At 32.9% G+C, this 13,936-nt stretch overlaps 1 protein-coding gene across 1 annotated transcript in view; it reads left to right on the top strand.

Moving 5' to 3' along the window:
- The window catches only part of BCAS3 (BCAS3 microtubule associated cell migration factor), a 2,220,355-nt gene extending 2,207,319 nt beyond the window's left edge, over nt 1–13,036 (top strand). Inside the window, exon 25 of the mRNA XM_053707348.1 lies at nt 11,544–13,036. Within this exon, the coding sequence (XP_053563323.1) occupies nt 11,544–11,692 (149 nt within the window). The 3' untranslated portion in view covers nt 11,693–13,036. The remainder of the gene's footprint in view (nt 1–11,543) is intronic.
- The last annotated feature ends 900 nt before the right edge of the window (nt 13,037–13,936 follow it).

Below are 13,936 nucleotides of genomic sequence, written 5' to 3'. Positions count from 1 at the left end.
CTGCTACGTGGTTTGTTCTCATAAATTTGCAGGAATTATAGCAAAATTCTTTTTTTTTTTTTACTGTAATAAACCTATATATTTAAATTTTAATTGAACAAGAATTTCTAACATAATATTAATTAACTTTTCATAATATTTCTTGAAATATCGGGACCAAAGCATATGTAAAATTTGATTTCATCTTGATTTGCCCTCGGTCTTGCAGAGCCTGATACCTCACTGGCAACGTGATACAGTGAATGCCAATCTTAGAGGAAATAGGTTAAGAAAGCTAAAAATGTTTAGGTTTTTTTAAATCACTAGAAAACACTTTTCGTCCGAAAAGCAATTACATTGGAAACAAGTAACCATTTAATCATTTGAGCGGACTAATGAGGTTTGATTGGACTTGTTCTTTGCTGCATCTTGCTAGTGATGGCTGCCGAGCCAGTGAAAGCTCTGACGTGAGACGTGTAACCAAAGCCAGCTGTGTACTGCAGGAGATGAAAGCACAAAATCAGACAGGATAAGTACAGTATTAGTGTGGGATACGCCACTCATTGCTGATTTAAATTACTATTTTCACTTCCTGAACTTATGGGAGACTAGGGATGTGAGGCGAAAAAAATAAAGAAGCTTATGCATGGACAGTTTTGCAGAAAATGCTGGAAGAACATTTTATTGACTATGGCTAAAACCAATGTCTCCGGATCTCTGTCTGCACTAAATTCATCTTGTACAACTTCTCTTCCATATTAAAAGTCCAAAAGCCACATTACAAACGGGCATATAGATGTGGTGAATATTTTGTTCCCGTAGGTGTGAATGCCAAAGAGGCCATTTAGCTGAGGTAATTGTTTAAAGGCAGCACAAATTGAAATTCCTTAATAGAAGCCTTTATTTCACTACTAACTCGCCCAGTTCTCGCTGTATACTTTAAATGTGAGCTTGCTTTTGCAAACAGATGTTGAAGGAGTACTCCATGTTCCAACACAAACTGGGTAACCAGCAGAAAATGATAGAGGGATGCTAGGTGTTACAACACTATGTTCCATTCATGGGCCAGTCTGAAATCCCACAAATATTCATACTAAAAAGTGGACATATGGTATAGATCTTTTATGGGACTGTCACATTTGTTTTTATTTTTGTATATATGGGGCAGGAAGTAAACTTTAAAATAGGCGCATGTTTGTTCAGTGCAGCAGGAACTAGTACTATCACCTCATGTAACACTTAGGAGACTGTTTTCACATTTATTTCTAATTAGGAAATGAAGCAAATTTTTGCTACAAGACTATTTTTTTGCATTTTATATTATTTGTTATTTCCCATTTCATTATTTTTTTTTCCTTTTAAATCACAAGTTGTTTGGTGCTAAAATATTGGGGAGTTATTCATTGCTAAAGATTCACTAGAAAGATCTGAGTTCAAAAGCTAAAAATAATATTCATATTTGTTTTCTATGCTTTTATTTCATTAAGGTGATTCTGCCCAGAATTGTTCACAAATTTTAAATTTGTCTGAATAATAATAATAATAGAAATGTAGCTAATAAAAATATTTTTGATGAGACACATTAATATGTGGTAACCATCACAACAGACCAAAGTTAGGCTGATGCATATTTAGAAAGTGAAAATGCAATATATACTTGTTCTCAGTTGTGCTCCTATCGCATAATATTAGCACGGGTTGTGATAAGTAATATTGTGACCCACTAACTTATGCACATATTACAAGATTTGCACTCAAAGGATTAGTACACCTGAAGACCTAGTTTAAAGTGTAAAGGTTAAAAAAAGTTGCACTAAGCACAACATAAATACATTACAATAAAGTATTACACTCATATAAACACTTTCGGATAAAAAAAATATTTAATATAGATATTTAAAAAAAATGTTTTATAAGGGTTAAACAGTAAATGGTATATTACAAGGTATTTGACTGGAAGGGGCTATAATGCATGTATGTATAAATATATATATGTATATATATATATATATATATATATATATATATATATATGTGTGTGTGTGTTTGTGTGTGTTTATATATATATATATGTGTGTGTGTGTGTGTGTGTTTGTGTGTGTTTATATATATATATATGTGTGTGTGTGTGTTTGTGTGTGTTTATATATATATATGTGTGTGTGTGTGTGTGTGTTTGTGTGTGTTTATATATATATATATATGTGTGTGTGTGTGTGTGTGTTTGTGTGTGTTTATATATATATATATATGTGTGTGTGTGTGTGTGTGTTTGTGTGTGTTTATATATATATATATATGTGTGTGTGTGTGTGTGTGTGTGTTTGTGTGTGTTTATATATATATATATATGTGTGTGTGTGTGTGTATCAGGGTAGATTTGCTTTAAATAACAATTTAAATTACTAGTCAGAAAGTCTGATTTAAATCGATTTATATCATGGTTTTTATTTTTAGACAATTAACTTTTCAGATTATTTTTCTGGTTATAACAGACCATGATTGATTTGGTTATATATCATTAGATATGCATAGATAGATCATTGAAATAAATGAAATTATTGGGAGGTGAACTATCTCCAGTTTAATAGGATAATCATTAATTTTTGATCAACTTTTCAGCTGTACTTTATTGGAAAGGGAAAAACAATGATTACCTTTATAATACCAATTTAAATAGTTGTATTTAACTAAAGACAAAATAAACATTACCTTAATATTAACAATTTAAATAGTTTGTTTTAACTATTTAAAACCTCTCTTCTCACACTTAGGTCCTTGTGCACATCTGTTCCACTTTAAACAATCTCTTATTCAGTGAGTTTCTTGAAACTTAGTATAGGTTGATTCTGTGTACATAGATTTGCAGTAAAGTCAAAATTAAATATCATGATTCAGAAAGAACATGCAATACTTTTCCAATTAATTTCTCTTATCTAATTAGCTTCATTCTCTTGGTATCCATTGGGTAGAGCATTGCTTTCCTTCACGAAAGGATATCAAGAGAATGAAACAAATTTGATAATAGAAGTAAATCTGAAAATTGTATGCTCTATCTGAAACCCAAAAGTTTTCTTTGATGATTATGTCCCTTTAATAAACCAGTAAACACAGTAGATTTGCATAAGCAATAAATGCATGATAAAAAATAAGTAGTATAAAAAAAGCATTTTATAAAAAAAAACTATTACAAACAATCTTATTTAAATAAAAAAATATGATTAAAAAAAAAAATTTGATTTGTATCCACTCTGATATGTATATATGTGTATAAACATGCATACTTATGTGTTTGTCTTTATATATATATACACATATAAACACACACACACACATATATATATATATATATATATATATGCACACACTTTGGAGCCCTTTCCACTCAAATACATTTAAACATGAAAAACATCATTTGTATTTAATTTTAATATTTTAAGTATATTTTACTGTGTTTTTACTGTTTTTACATTACAATGTTCTTCACTTAAATGTCTTTGTATTTCTAAGTTGATATATATTCTTCTTTTAAATAAAAAGAACATTATCTTCTATGTGATGAACATTGTAATGTAAAATATGCTCAACTACCTTCGGGTTTAGTGCAGTTCGTCTAATGCGTGTCAGGCAATATCTGAAGTTAGCATGCATCGGGTTTCGCTTTCACACTAACTTTTTACTTTCAACTTGTATATGCGCGCTAACCCGCCTGCGTTAAAAGTTTACTTTGTGCGCAGTTAACGTGCGAGCAACACTTGTTCTCTTGTCCCTAATGCACTACTTTTATAAACAAACAAGTTTCATTCATTGTGCACAGTAATGGTGTTTTTCTGTACTCGGTACTAAAGAGCTTACATGTGTGTATATATTACTGATATATTTTGGGGTTGAATTTTTTACTTTTTCTGCATTGTTGATGATTTAATGAATAATTATTTGAGATGGTAATAACTTTTATCAAAATGATAGCAGCATTTGACACAGCTATAAATCATGCAAGAGATATCTGAGAGAAAAAAAATCTTAATTAAATGATTTTTAGCAGCACTGATTTTATATTTGTCCTGCTTTATGTAATATCGCTAAACAGAGAACAAAGAAGGGTCTGAAAGTCATTGGGATGTTCCAAAAATGTATACATTTAAATGGACATTAAACCCTAAAAAAATATGTTGTGCATATTGAAGAAAACCACTATTTAAATAAATATGTATGAAGTATTTTTTACATTATAAAATGTTACATTAAAGCTGTTTAATTTTGATTTTAAAGCCAGTTTTGCAAAGCCAACACTGTTATATTAATATACTTTTTACCTCTGTGATTACCTTGCATCTAATCCTCTGCAGACTGCACCATTACTTCAGTTCTTTTAACAGACTTGCATATAGCCAATTAGTGCTGACTAAATAAACAATTCCATGGAAGTGAGCTCAATGATATCTATATGGCACACATGAACAAGCACTATCTAGTTGTAAAAACCTTTCAAAATGCATTAAGAGCCAGCCTTTAAGGACTTAGAAATTAGCATATGAGTCTACCTAGGTTTTGCTTTCAATAAAGAATACCAAGGTAACAAAGCAAATTTGATGATAACAGTAAATTGGAAAGCTGTTTAAATTTGCATGCCCTATCTGAATCATGAAAGTTTAATTTTGACTAGACTGTCCCTTTAAGGAATGATTGCTCAATGGCTTATAAGTAAAAACATCCCCCCTGCTTTATTGGTGGACAGTGACACACCTTAAAAGCATTAAAAAAAAAATCTCAGTACAGGAACTTCCATTTTACAAAAACCTGTAATACATTATAAAATGCCCTATCTTAGATTCTACAAAAGAACAAAAATTACTTTACAGTCCCTTTAACAAAGCAGTATACTATAATTACCATAGTCAGGCTGAGAAAATGGGTACCTTATTATCATACAGTAGTTATAAATGTTGTATTGAACTCTGTCATTGTGAAGAAGAAAAAATCAAAACATTTCATGCACAAAATGTTTAATTTTGCTTATAAAACGGCTAATGTATTAAAATGTAACTGAATAATGAAGCAAACTTTATATAAACTGCAGTTTTTCTTGAGTATTTGCTTCTGTTTTGTATATTCTTAGATATAAAGGAGTTAATCACAATCATGTAGAAAAGCTTATCAATCTACAAAAATTCCCCTAGACTTTAATGGTGAATTCTGTTGAAAAATCATTAAATGTTTTTAAATGATTGTGTAATATATTAAAAAGCTAACAGAATAATAATGAAGCAAGCACACACACTATTACACCTAGTAACTGAAATACCATACAATTTATTTATATTTCTTTTGAAATGTAAGCTGAGAAACAAAACAAAGCAGCGCTGTGTGTGATGATTCGTAACATATCACTCAATGAACGTCAAGGAACGTTACATTAGGGATAAACTTACAAACAGTGCTGTCTTTAACTTGTGCTCTATTGGAGCCCACACCCAGAAATTTGTGAAGCATGAGGAAGAGAGAGAGAGTGCTTTTAAAAATTGCAAATTGTAGGTATTACACAATAGCCCACACCCAAAACTGTCTCATTGCTGCTATAAAGTGGCCTGGAGCCGAGCGTCTCCAACTATTATACGATAAAGGTCTGTTCAACGGAAGTGTAATGACCTGTTTCCCAAGAGCTGTGTATGTTTTGGAAACAGATTATAAGTAAGATTAAATGTGCTCAGAATCCCTATAAAAAAAAGTTTATTTAAGATACACAGATACGATAGGATTTAAAGCAAAATGCAAAACCTCAACTTTTATATAAGAACCATTTAATCAATGTTAATAGTTTCCATTAGATCACATGCTCTTTAGAACAAGACTCTCTGGAGAATTTGTGGCTGTCTGACACAATTCTTCAGTCTTTCTTCTTCTTCTTTTTTTTTTTTTTAATATGCAACATTTGTAGAACTTGTTGGCTCAATTTAAGTGAAAGATAACACAAAAAACAGGCATATACAATAAATAAATGAGCAAAAACTTATTTTAAATTAATTTGAAAAAGCACAAAGCAGTGTAAATGTTATACTGCTCTGTTGCTTACTCTGAAAAAAAAATATATACAGTATTGACAACTGCCATTATCATGCCGATTCTGATAAGTCAAAATTACATCATTATGCAACCAAGTAAAAATTGTCTCAGACCAATTTGTCTCTTCAAAATAGATCCAATTTGGGCAGAAACAGCAAACTTCCTTCTTCAATAGAAACATGCTAGCAGGGATGCTGGATGAGTTCAAAGTGATTTTGTTTCATTATCTTGGTTTATGTCTCTAGTCGGATCAATTGTGAAATACATGGAAGTAGTTTTGAGAGGCCAACTTCCTTTTAAGTGCTGTTCTTTTCACAATATATTTTAATCACTGATGTTTTAGCCATATCTCTTAAGAACCAAAACTGAGATTTGTGACAAGGTGATTCTGTGCTTGGAGGGAAATTGTGCAATATTCCAAAATCACTGTAGTGTTGATTTACAATCATGTAACTAAAACTAACAACTATATATATATGAGAGAGAGAGAAAAGCAAATTATATAACAGAAGTACACTGGAAAGTTGTATGCTCTATCTGGATAATAACAGTTTAATTTAACATTACTGTACCTTTTAACCACTTGCTGCAAGTAGCTAAAGGACCATTAAATACACTAAAAGTGCATAATTAACAAATGTGTAAAAAAAAAAAATGCATTTACTCTGAATTTCAGTAGATTTTTTCTATGACAAATTGAAATATATTTTCTTTCCCTGCCCCCTGTATCATGTGACAGCCATCACCCAATTACAAACTTATATACTTAAACACTGTAAACTCTTGCACATGCTCTGTAAAAGTTGGTGCCTCAGAAAGTGTGCATATACATAGACTATGCCCAATTTAATACTAGAAGTAAATTGGAAAGTTGTTTAAAATTGCATGCTCTATCTGAATCATGAAAGATAATTTTAACATTACTGTCACTTTAAAGGGCATTAAATATCTATAGCTTTTGGGTAAAAAACAATTGTGCTTGTGCCACTCTCTCTAGGGAATGATAATTCTGTAACCTAGGTTTGCAAAATGCTATAAATTGCCTAAACCAGCTATGCGATTTACCTCATTTTGATAACCTAAGTTCCAGAATTTACTTTTTGGCCTCTCTAGGAAGCTTGGGACAAGCACATTTGTTTACCCTACAGCGAAATATTGTTTAGGGACAATTTTGTTCCTTATATTGACATTGAATAAAACAAAAATTACATTTTTAGCAGAGTATAAGTTCTCACTAATTCTCAACAACCGTGGCAATACCTGGTTTCAAAGGTTACATTGTTTTCCCCACCACACGGTAAAAAAAAATAATAAAAAAGAAAACTGAGTCTTTGGTTCTTAAACATTGTGATTAAAGGGACATTATACACTCATTTTGTAGATGATCTATTTATATAGTCCATACAGGTTGTTTTTTTTTAAAAAAAAAATGTGTAGTTTTTCTTATATTTAAATAACATTGCTCTGATTTTCAGTCTCCTAACCAAGCCCCAAAGTTTTATGAGAATACCATCAGCTACCTACTCCAGCTTGCTCCTGTTTGTGTAAAGGGTCTTTTCATATGCAAAAGAAGGGGGAGGGGGGGGAGTGTCTTATTTACCACTTGCAGTGGGCTTTCCAGCTACCTTTTCAACAGAGCTAAACTGAGAGCTTCTAAGTAAGTTTTTAAACAGTTTTACACTGGATTTTTATATCAGTATCTATGCATCTTATTCTTTAGAGTAGTGTCTATTACATGCAGTTATATGAAAATGAGCGTATACTGTCCTTTTAAGGTCTTACATGCAACGTATTGGAGTGAGAATAGAATTCTTAATTTTACATTTTATTATTCAATACAACTCAAACCAGGAACCTCCCTGTTTTTTTTGTAACTTGTTTTTTTGTTGCCATTTTTTATAGTTGTCTTTCACTGAAATGGTTTAGTGCCATGTGTCTAAACTACATATACACATATGCTTAAAGGGGCACGAAACTCAAAAAAACTTTCTTTTATGATTTAGAAAGAACATGCAATTTTAAACAACTTTCTAATGAACTTCTATTGTCTAATTTGCTTCATTCTCTTGATATCCTTTGCTGAAAACATATCTAGATATGCTCAGTAGCTGCTAATTGGTGGCTGCACATAGATGCCTTGTGTGATTGGCTCACCCATGTGCATTGCTATTTCTTCAACAAAGGATATTTAAAAAATGAAGCAAATTAGATAATAGAAGTAAATTGAAATGATGTTTAAAATTGTATTCTCTGCCTGAATCATGTAAGTAAAATGTTGGGTTTAGTGTTCCTTTAAAACCCATGAGGGATACTATGGTTCTCTTTGTAATATGAATCTGTGGTTACTGGAAGGTAAATTTCGCTATTCTGCTCAGCATCCCCTAATGTATTTAAATAAAAAGATTTTAAAAATAGGTTCTAAAAGTCATGTTAACCCAAATGCTAAATCACTTGAAAGTGATGCAGCATAGCCGTAGAATAACACATAAACACCTCTATGTAAGGAAATAAGATATTTTACCTCAAAATGTCTTTAGCTCACTAGAGTAAACTTTCTTAAACTGTAGATGGTAATAAATTGACTGTGCCTGCACATGCCCGATGCACGCTTCATTGCAAGTCTTGGGACTAGCATCCTAATTGGATGCTTAAAGTGATGGTAAATTTGATTTTTCTGGAATAGCTCATTAGGTTACCATTATTATATATACTAAAGTTACTTAATTTTTTTTATTTATCCCTAAGTTTTTAAAAATGATATTTTATATCTCAGTATTAACCGGTCCTTCCTCCACTAACTTGAAGTTCCGCCTTTCGACAGTCTGTGAGTCGGACTAGAGAGCGGTTCCGCGTACTCTCTACATAGGCATCCAGGTGCACTTGGATCAGGGTGAAAAGTAGCACATGCACATTACTTCTGAATGAAGATTTTCTGGAGGGTTGGGCGCCTAACGGCCCAGAGATCAATTGGATATCAGATACAAAGGTCTGTGGAAAAAAAAGAGAACATCAGCGGCGGGCAGAGGAGTGGCATCCCAAATATAGAGATAGTATCAGCCATAAGAGCTTTATTTGGCTGTTTTTAATTTTTTTTATTAATAACAGTGATGTTTATTTTTGATGATACCTCTAAGGCTATTGTGCAGAGTAGTGAACTTTACCATCACTTTAAAGTTTTTTTAACAATAGCACATGGCTACTGAGGTAATTTTGAGTCAAAGTATCTAACCTTTTTTATGTAGCGATGTTCATATTATATTTTTTGTCAGATTTTTACAGATATGATGCATCACTTTCAAGAGATTTGACATTTGGATAGCATGTTCCTTTAACCTTTTAAAGATGAATGACAACATCATGTGGTCGTCATACACACAATGTATTAAAGGACTATAATAGTAGAAAAATGACATGATCTAAGGACATGATCTAATTCATTACAGCATGTCATTTTAAGACTATCAACCCTACACTTCTGTGTGTTTAACCCCCACAAAGGGGTTAAACACACAGTAGCAGTAGCAGTATTGCTCGGGACCCTCAGAGCACTGCTGATTCGAAGCGGAACCCTCAGCTGATCCAATCAGCAGCGTTATTCGCACAACTCAAACGTGTAACTAGCGATGCTTATTCGATCAGAGGCAGTTTCCACTCTGGGCCTGTGGAGCCTATGTGGAGGTAAACACAGAGTAGTGAAGGGTTTATAGTCTTAATATTACATGCTATATCAAATGAGAGCATATTGTTTTTCAACTATTATGGCCCTTTAATTGTAGATGATAACATGTGTTGTCATCGAGGGGGGAGCTTATCATGCCCCCCCCCTTACCCCTGCATCCCTGTTGACCAAGTGGACTAATGGGGGAATTTGGTGATGCTGGTGACAGCACCATGCTCTTGCATTGTGAAGTCTTCAAGCCCCGGAAACCTGGATGTGCCAGACAGCTGCACAGGCTTAAAGGGAAATGAAACTCTTTTATGATTCAGATAGAGCATGCGATTTTAAACAACTTTCCAATTTATTTCTATTATCTAATTTGTTTTGTTCTCTCAGTAACATTTGTTAAAAAAACGAAACCTAGGTAGGCTCAGGAGCTGCTGATTGGTGGCTGCACATATATGATTCATGTTATTGGGTCACCCAGTGTGTTAATTATCTCCCAATAGTGCATTTCTGCTTCTTCAACAAATGATACCATGAGAATGAAGCTAATTAGATAATAGAAGAAAGTTGTTTAAAATTGTATTCTCTATCTGAATCATTAAAGAAAACATTTGGGTTTAATGTCCCTTTAAGGTCAGCACTAAAAAAAAAAAGACTCTTGCACACACTGTTTGCAGGCTGGGCCTCTAGGCCCTTATATCAGGTCATCAAAAAGGCACCATGAACCTTTGTTTTAAAGCCCAGAAGGCCCTCTTTAAATAAATACTCTGTATATGTTTTTATAACCAGGGGATCTCTGTGGTAATAGTGATCCCCTGGCGTGTATAAATGTGAATTTGTTTGAGTGACGATTCATGGGAGCCCTATGCAATGATTAAAGTTATACATATACCCAAAGGTCCTTATTTATATGAGGATAACCCCTTCTTCATTTGACCATAGTTTTAGAAAAAACACAAGCTCTATTTTTTACAACCTTGTTTATTAAAATTTTGATGAAAATATAGATTTTTAAACACATTTTGCTCTCACGTGTTATGATATATGCATAAAATAATAGTAATGCTTGAATCAGTTGGATCTGTTGAATAAATCAATACATAATATGTGTGAGTTTCTCACTGAAAAATTAGGGCTTAAATATGAGCAGCATCTAAAAACTCCAATATAGCTCAGCACAAGGGCGGAAATGACTCAGCAGTTATAAGGTTAAAGAGACAGTTCACCGAAAACATTTTCTCCCATTTAAATTGTTCCCAATGATCCATTTTACCTGTTGGAGTATATTAAATTGTTTACAAGTAGCTCCTTTACCCCTATTTTGGCCTTTGGAATAGCTAATTTAGCTTGTGGTATCCCAACCTATACTGAAAGTTTTGATACTGGAGTCTCAGCTATTGAATAGCCTTAGTAAACACAGCCAGCAGAAGAAATGACACTCCCAGTGGGGTGCAGGATAGTTAAGTAATAACATGATCATTGTCCATTGGTTTCTCTATGTAGTGAGCTTTAGTTTTCCAGACAAATATAAGATAAGGAAGCAAATGTGTGTACACAAAGTGATAACATAATGAGATTTTATATTACCTGAAACTTAACCAATTGTAATAGGCTGTGGTTTAAAAGCACAAAACCAGCTACTTCATATACACAAATAAACCCGAAAAGGCTGCAGCTGGTATAGCAAGTAATTGAAAATACATAAATATAAAAACAATTTTACAGTGCACTGTCCCTTTAATTTGTATTTGAAAACATCTTCTTTAAAGTAAAACTAATGTATATTGTACCACCTTCTTTTTAACCCTTCTAATAAAGACTTTTTTCATTTTTGCAGAACTTCAGCGAGACGGAAGCATTGAGACATTAAGTAATAGTTCTGGATCCACCAGTGGAAGTATTCCACGAAATTTTGATGGTTATCGAGCACCCCTTCCAACCAATGAAAATCAACCTCTCAGTCTTTTCCCAACAGGATTCCTTTAAAAAAAAGTGATAAAGTGAAAAAAATAAAAAATAAATGTATATGTGTAGACAACTTTGTAAAAAATTGTTCTCCGGAAATTATGTTTTTCTAATGAGAAAATGGCCAGAGAAATTAAGTCAGATACAAGACATGTACACAGGACGAGGGGATCTTTTATATTTTTTATTTTATCATCTTCTCTGTGTTTTGGTGCATAGAACTAGGACTTGCTTGAAAATAATACAATACAGTGAATGCAAATGTGAATTTCATATATCTTTGTTTCTCCTAGTAATATGATGTACACTGGTTATTCTGCAATAATACACATTGGGAGCAGTTAATGAGCAGGGGATACATACAGTTGAATCTATCATCTTGCAATTATAACGAATATTTGATTTTTATGTATGTAGATATTCAGAAATGTGTGTATTTATTAGGAATATACTGATTGGGTGCAATGATAGTTAGCATTTTGATACTAGTAGCAATTGATGGTTATACAAATGTGCATTTTATCGCTAGTACACTGCTTTTCTTAAAGGTGTAGTGTGCTGTAAAATTGATTTAATCTTAAAAGGACAGTCAACTCCAACATTTTTGAGTTTCTGGTGACTTGTTATGACAGCTGCTGAACATAAACTTTATGTGGCTCATTTTGTTTTGTTTTTTTCTATATGAAATAGCTTTTATGTATCTTTTAGGTCCCCAACCATTTAAATGGTCTTTAAGGGAGAACAGATTCCCTTATTTTATTTCTATGCACAATGGGCTTGTTAACAAGTCAGTACTTAAAGAGCAATTGAAAATGAATATTTTAATATCTATCTATTATTTTAATATGTATCTATTCTTTGGCAGTTTCATGTCTGTAGCTTTTCTATAACCAGTGCTTAAGTGCTGATATTTTCTGTATAGGTGGGGCTACAACAGGCAAATCAGCTATTTTAAAAGACAAAATAAAGATAAAGGAGATATTTGTAAACAATTTAATAGCCTCCAGCAGGTAAAATGGATCACTGGGAACATATTAAATGGGAGAAAATTTTACAGTACACTGTTTCTTTAAATATAGAATATTAGCACAATTGTAAACAAGATTAAGTCTTTTAAATATCATAAGTGTTTGTTTAGTTGCTTAATTTTTTTTTCTATTAGAATATTTGAGAATTTTGCTACTCTATTCTGTTTTGCATTCCTGCTTATTTGATAAATAACTTTTATTGCATGTGAACAAATGTACTGAAAGTCAGGTATACTCTTAAAGTAAAATCACTATTTGAAATATTCCTGATGCAATGAAAAAAGGATTTGAATATGTTTCAATTAAATCTTACTACCTTCAAACCGGTTGTTTTAAATGTCAGAGTTCAATGTTTTTTGTTGTTTTTTTTTCTTTTTGAAATTGGCATTAACACACACACACATACACACACACACACATACATACACACACACATACACACACACACACACACTCTGTTCTAAAACTATGAGAAAGAAAAAAATATTTTACTTTTAAGAGCATAAAAGTCAAAGGGAACTTTACAAGATAAAATATATTAAGTAAAAGTCAGATTTACCCTTTTTTAACATGAAGATCACAAGCTCAGGTAATGCTGATGTTATACCGCTGCGTATGTGTATGTGTATAGTACATATGCAGCAATCAGCTGCAGTCTAGGTTTTCAGATTACTAGGCACATGCACAAGGAATTTAAACGGTATCATGTACCATCTACCTCTTTTCATCAGGACTTGACCCCAAAGTGAGGCAATGTTATATAAGTGAAGAAAAAAAAGGCAGCACACTTGGAATCTGAAAAAAGCGGAACTTTAATCCAGCGTAGTCAAAAGAATACACAGACACATAACACAAGTAAATAGCTATATACCCTAGCACCTCCAATCACGGCTTGAAACACGCTTATGGGAGTGGTGAGGCACACAAACTGAATATGTGACTTAAAAAAAGGCAAATTAACGCCTAGATTACGAGTTTTGTCGGTAATGGTGTGCGGTCCTAACGAGCAGTTTATGCTCACCGCTCACCTACAGACAGAGCTGGTATTACGGGTTTTGCAGAAAAGTGAGCGGAGAGCAAAATTTTGCTCCACATCTCACCTCAATACCAGCGCTGCTTACGTTAGCGGTGAGCTGGCTAAATGTGCTCGTGCACGATTTCCCCATAAGAATCAATGGGGCAGAGCCGGCTTAAAAAACCCTAACACCTGCAAAAAAGCAGCGTACAGCTCCTAACG

This window comes from Bombina bombina, chromosome 3 (genome assembly GCF_027579735.1).
Source record: "Bombina bombina isolate aBomBom1 chromosome 3, aBomBom1.pri, whole genome shotgun sequence".
Taxonomy (NCBI): domain Eukaryota; kingdom Metazoa; phylum Chordata; class Amphibia; order Anura; family Bombinatoridae; genus Bombina; species Bombina bombina.
This window is presented reverse-complemented; position numbering and strand designations above follow the sequence as displayed.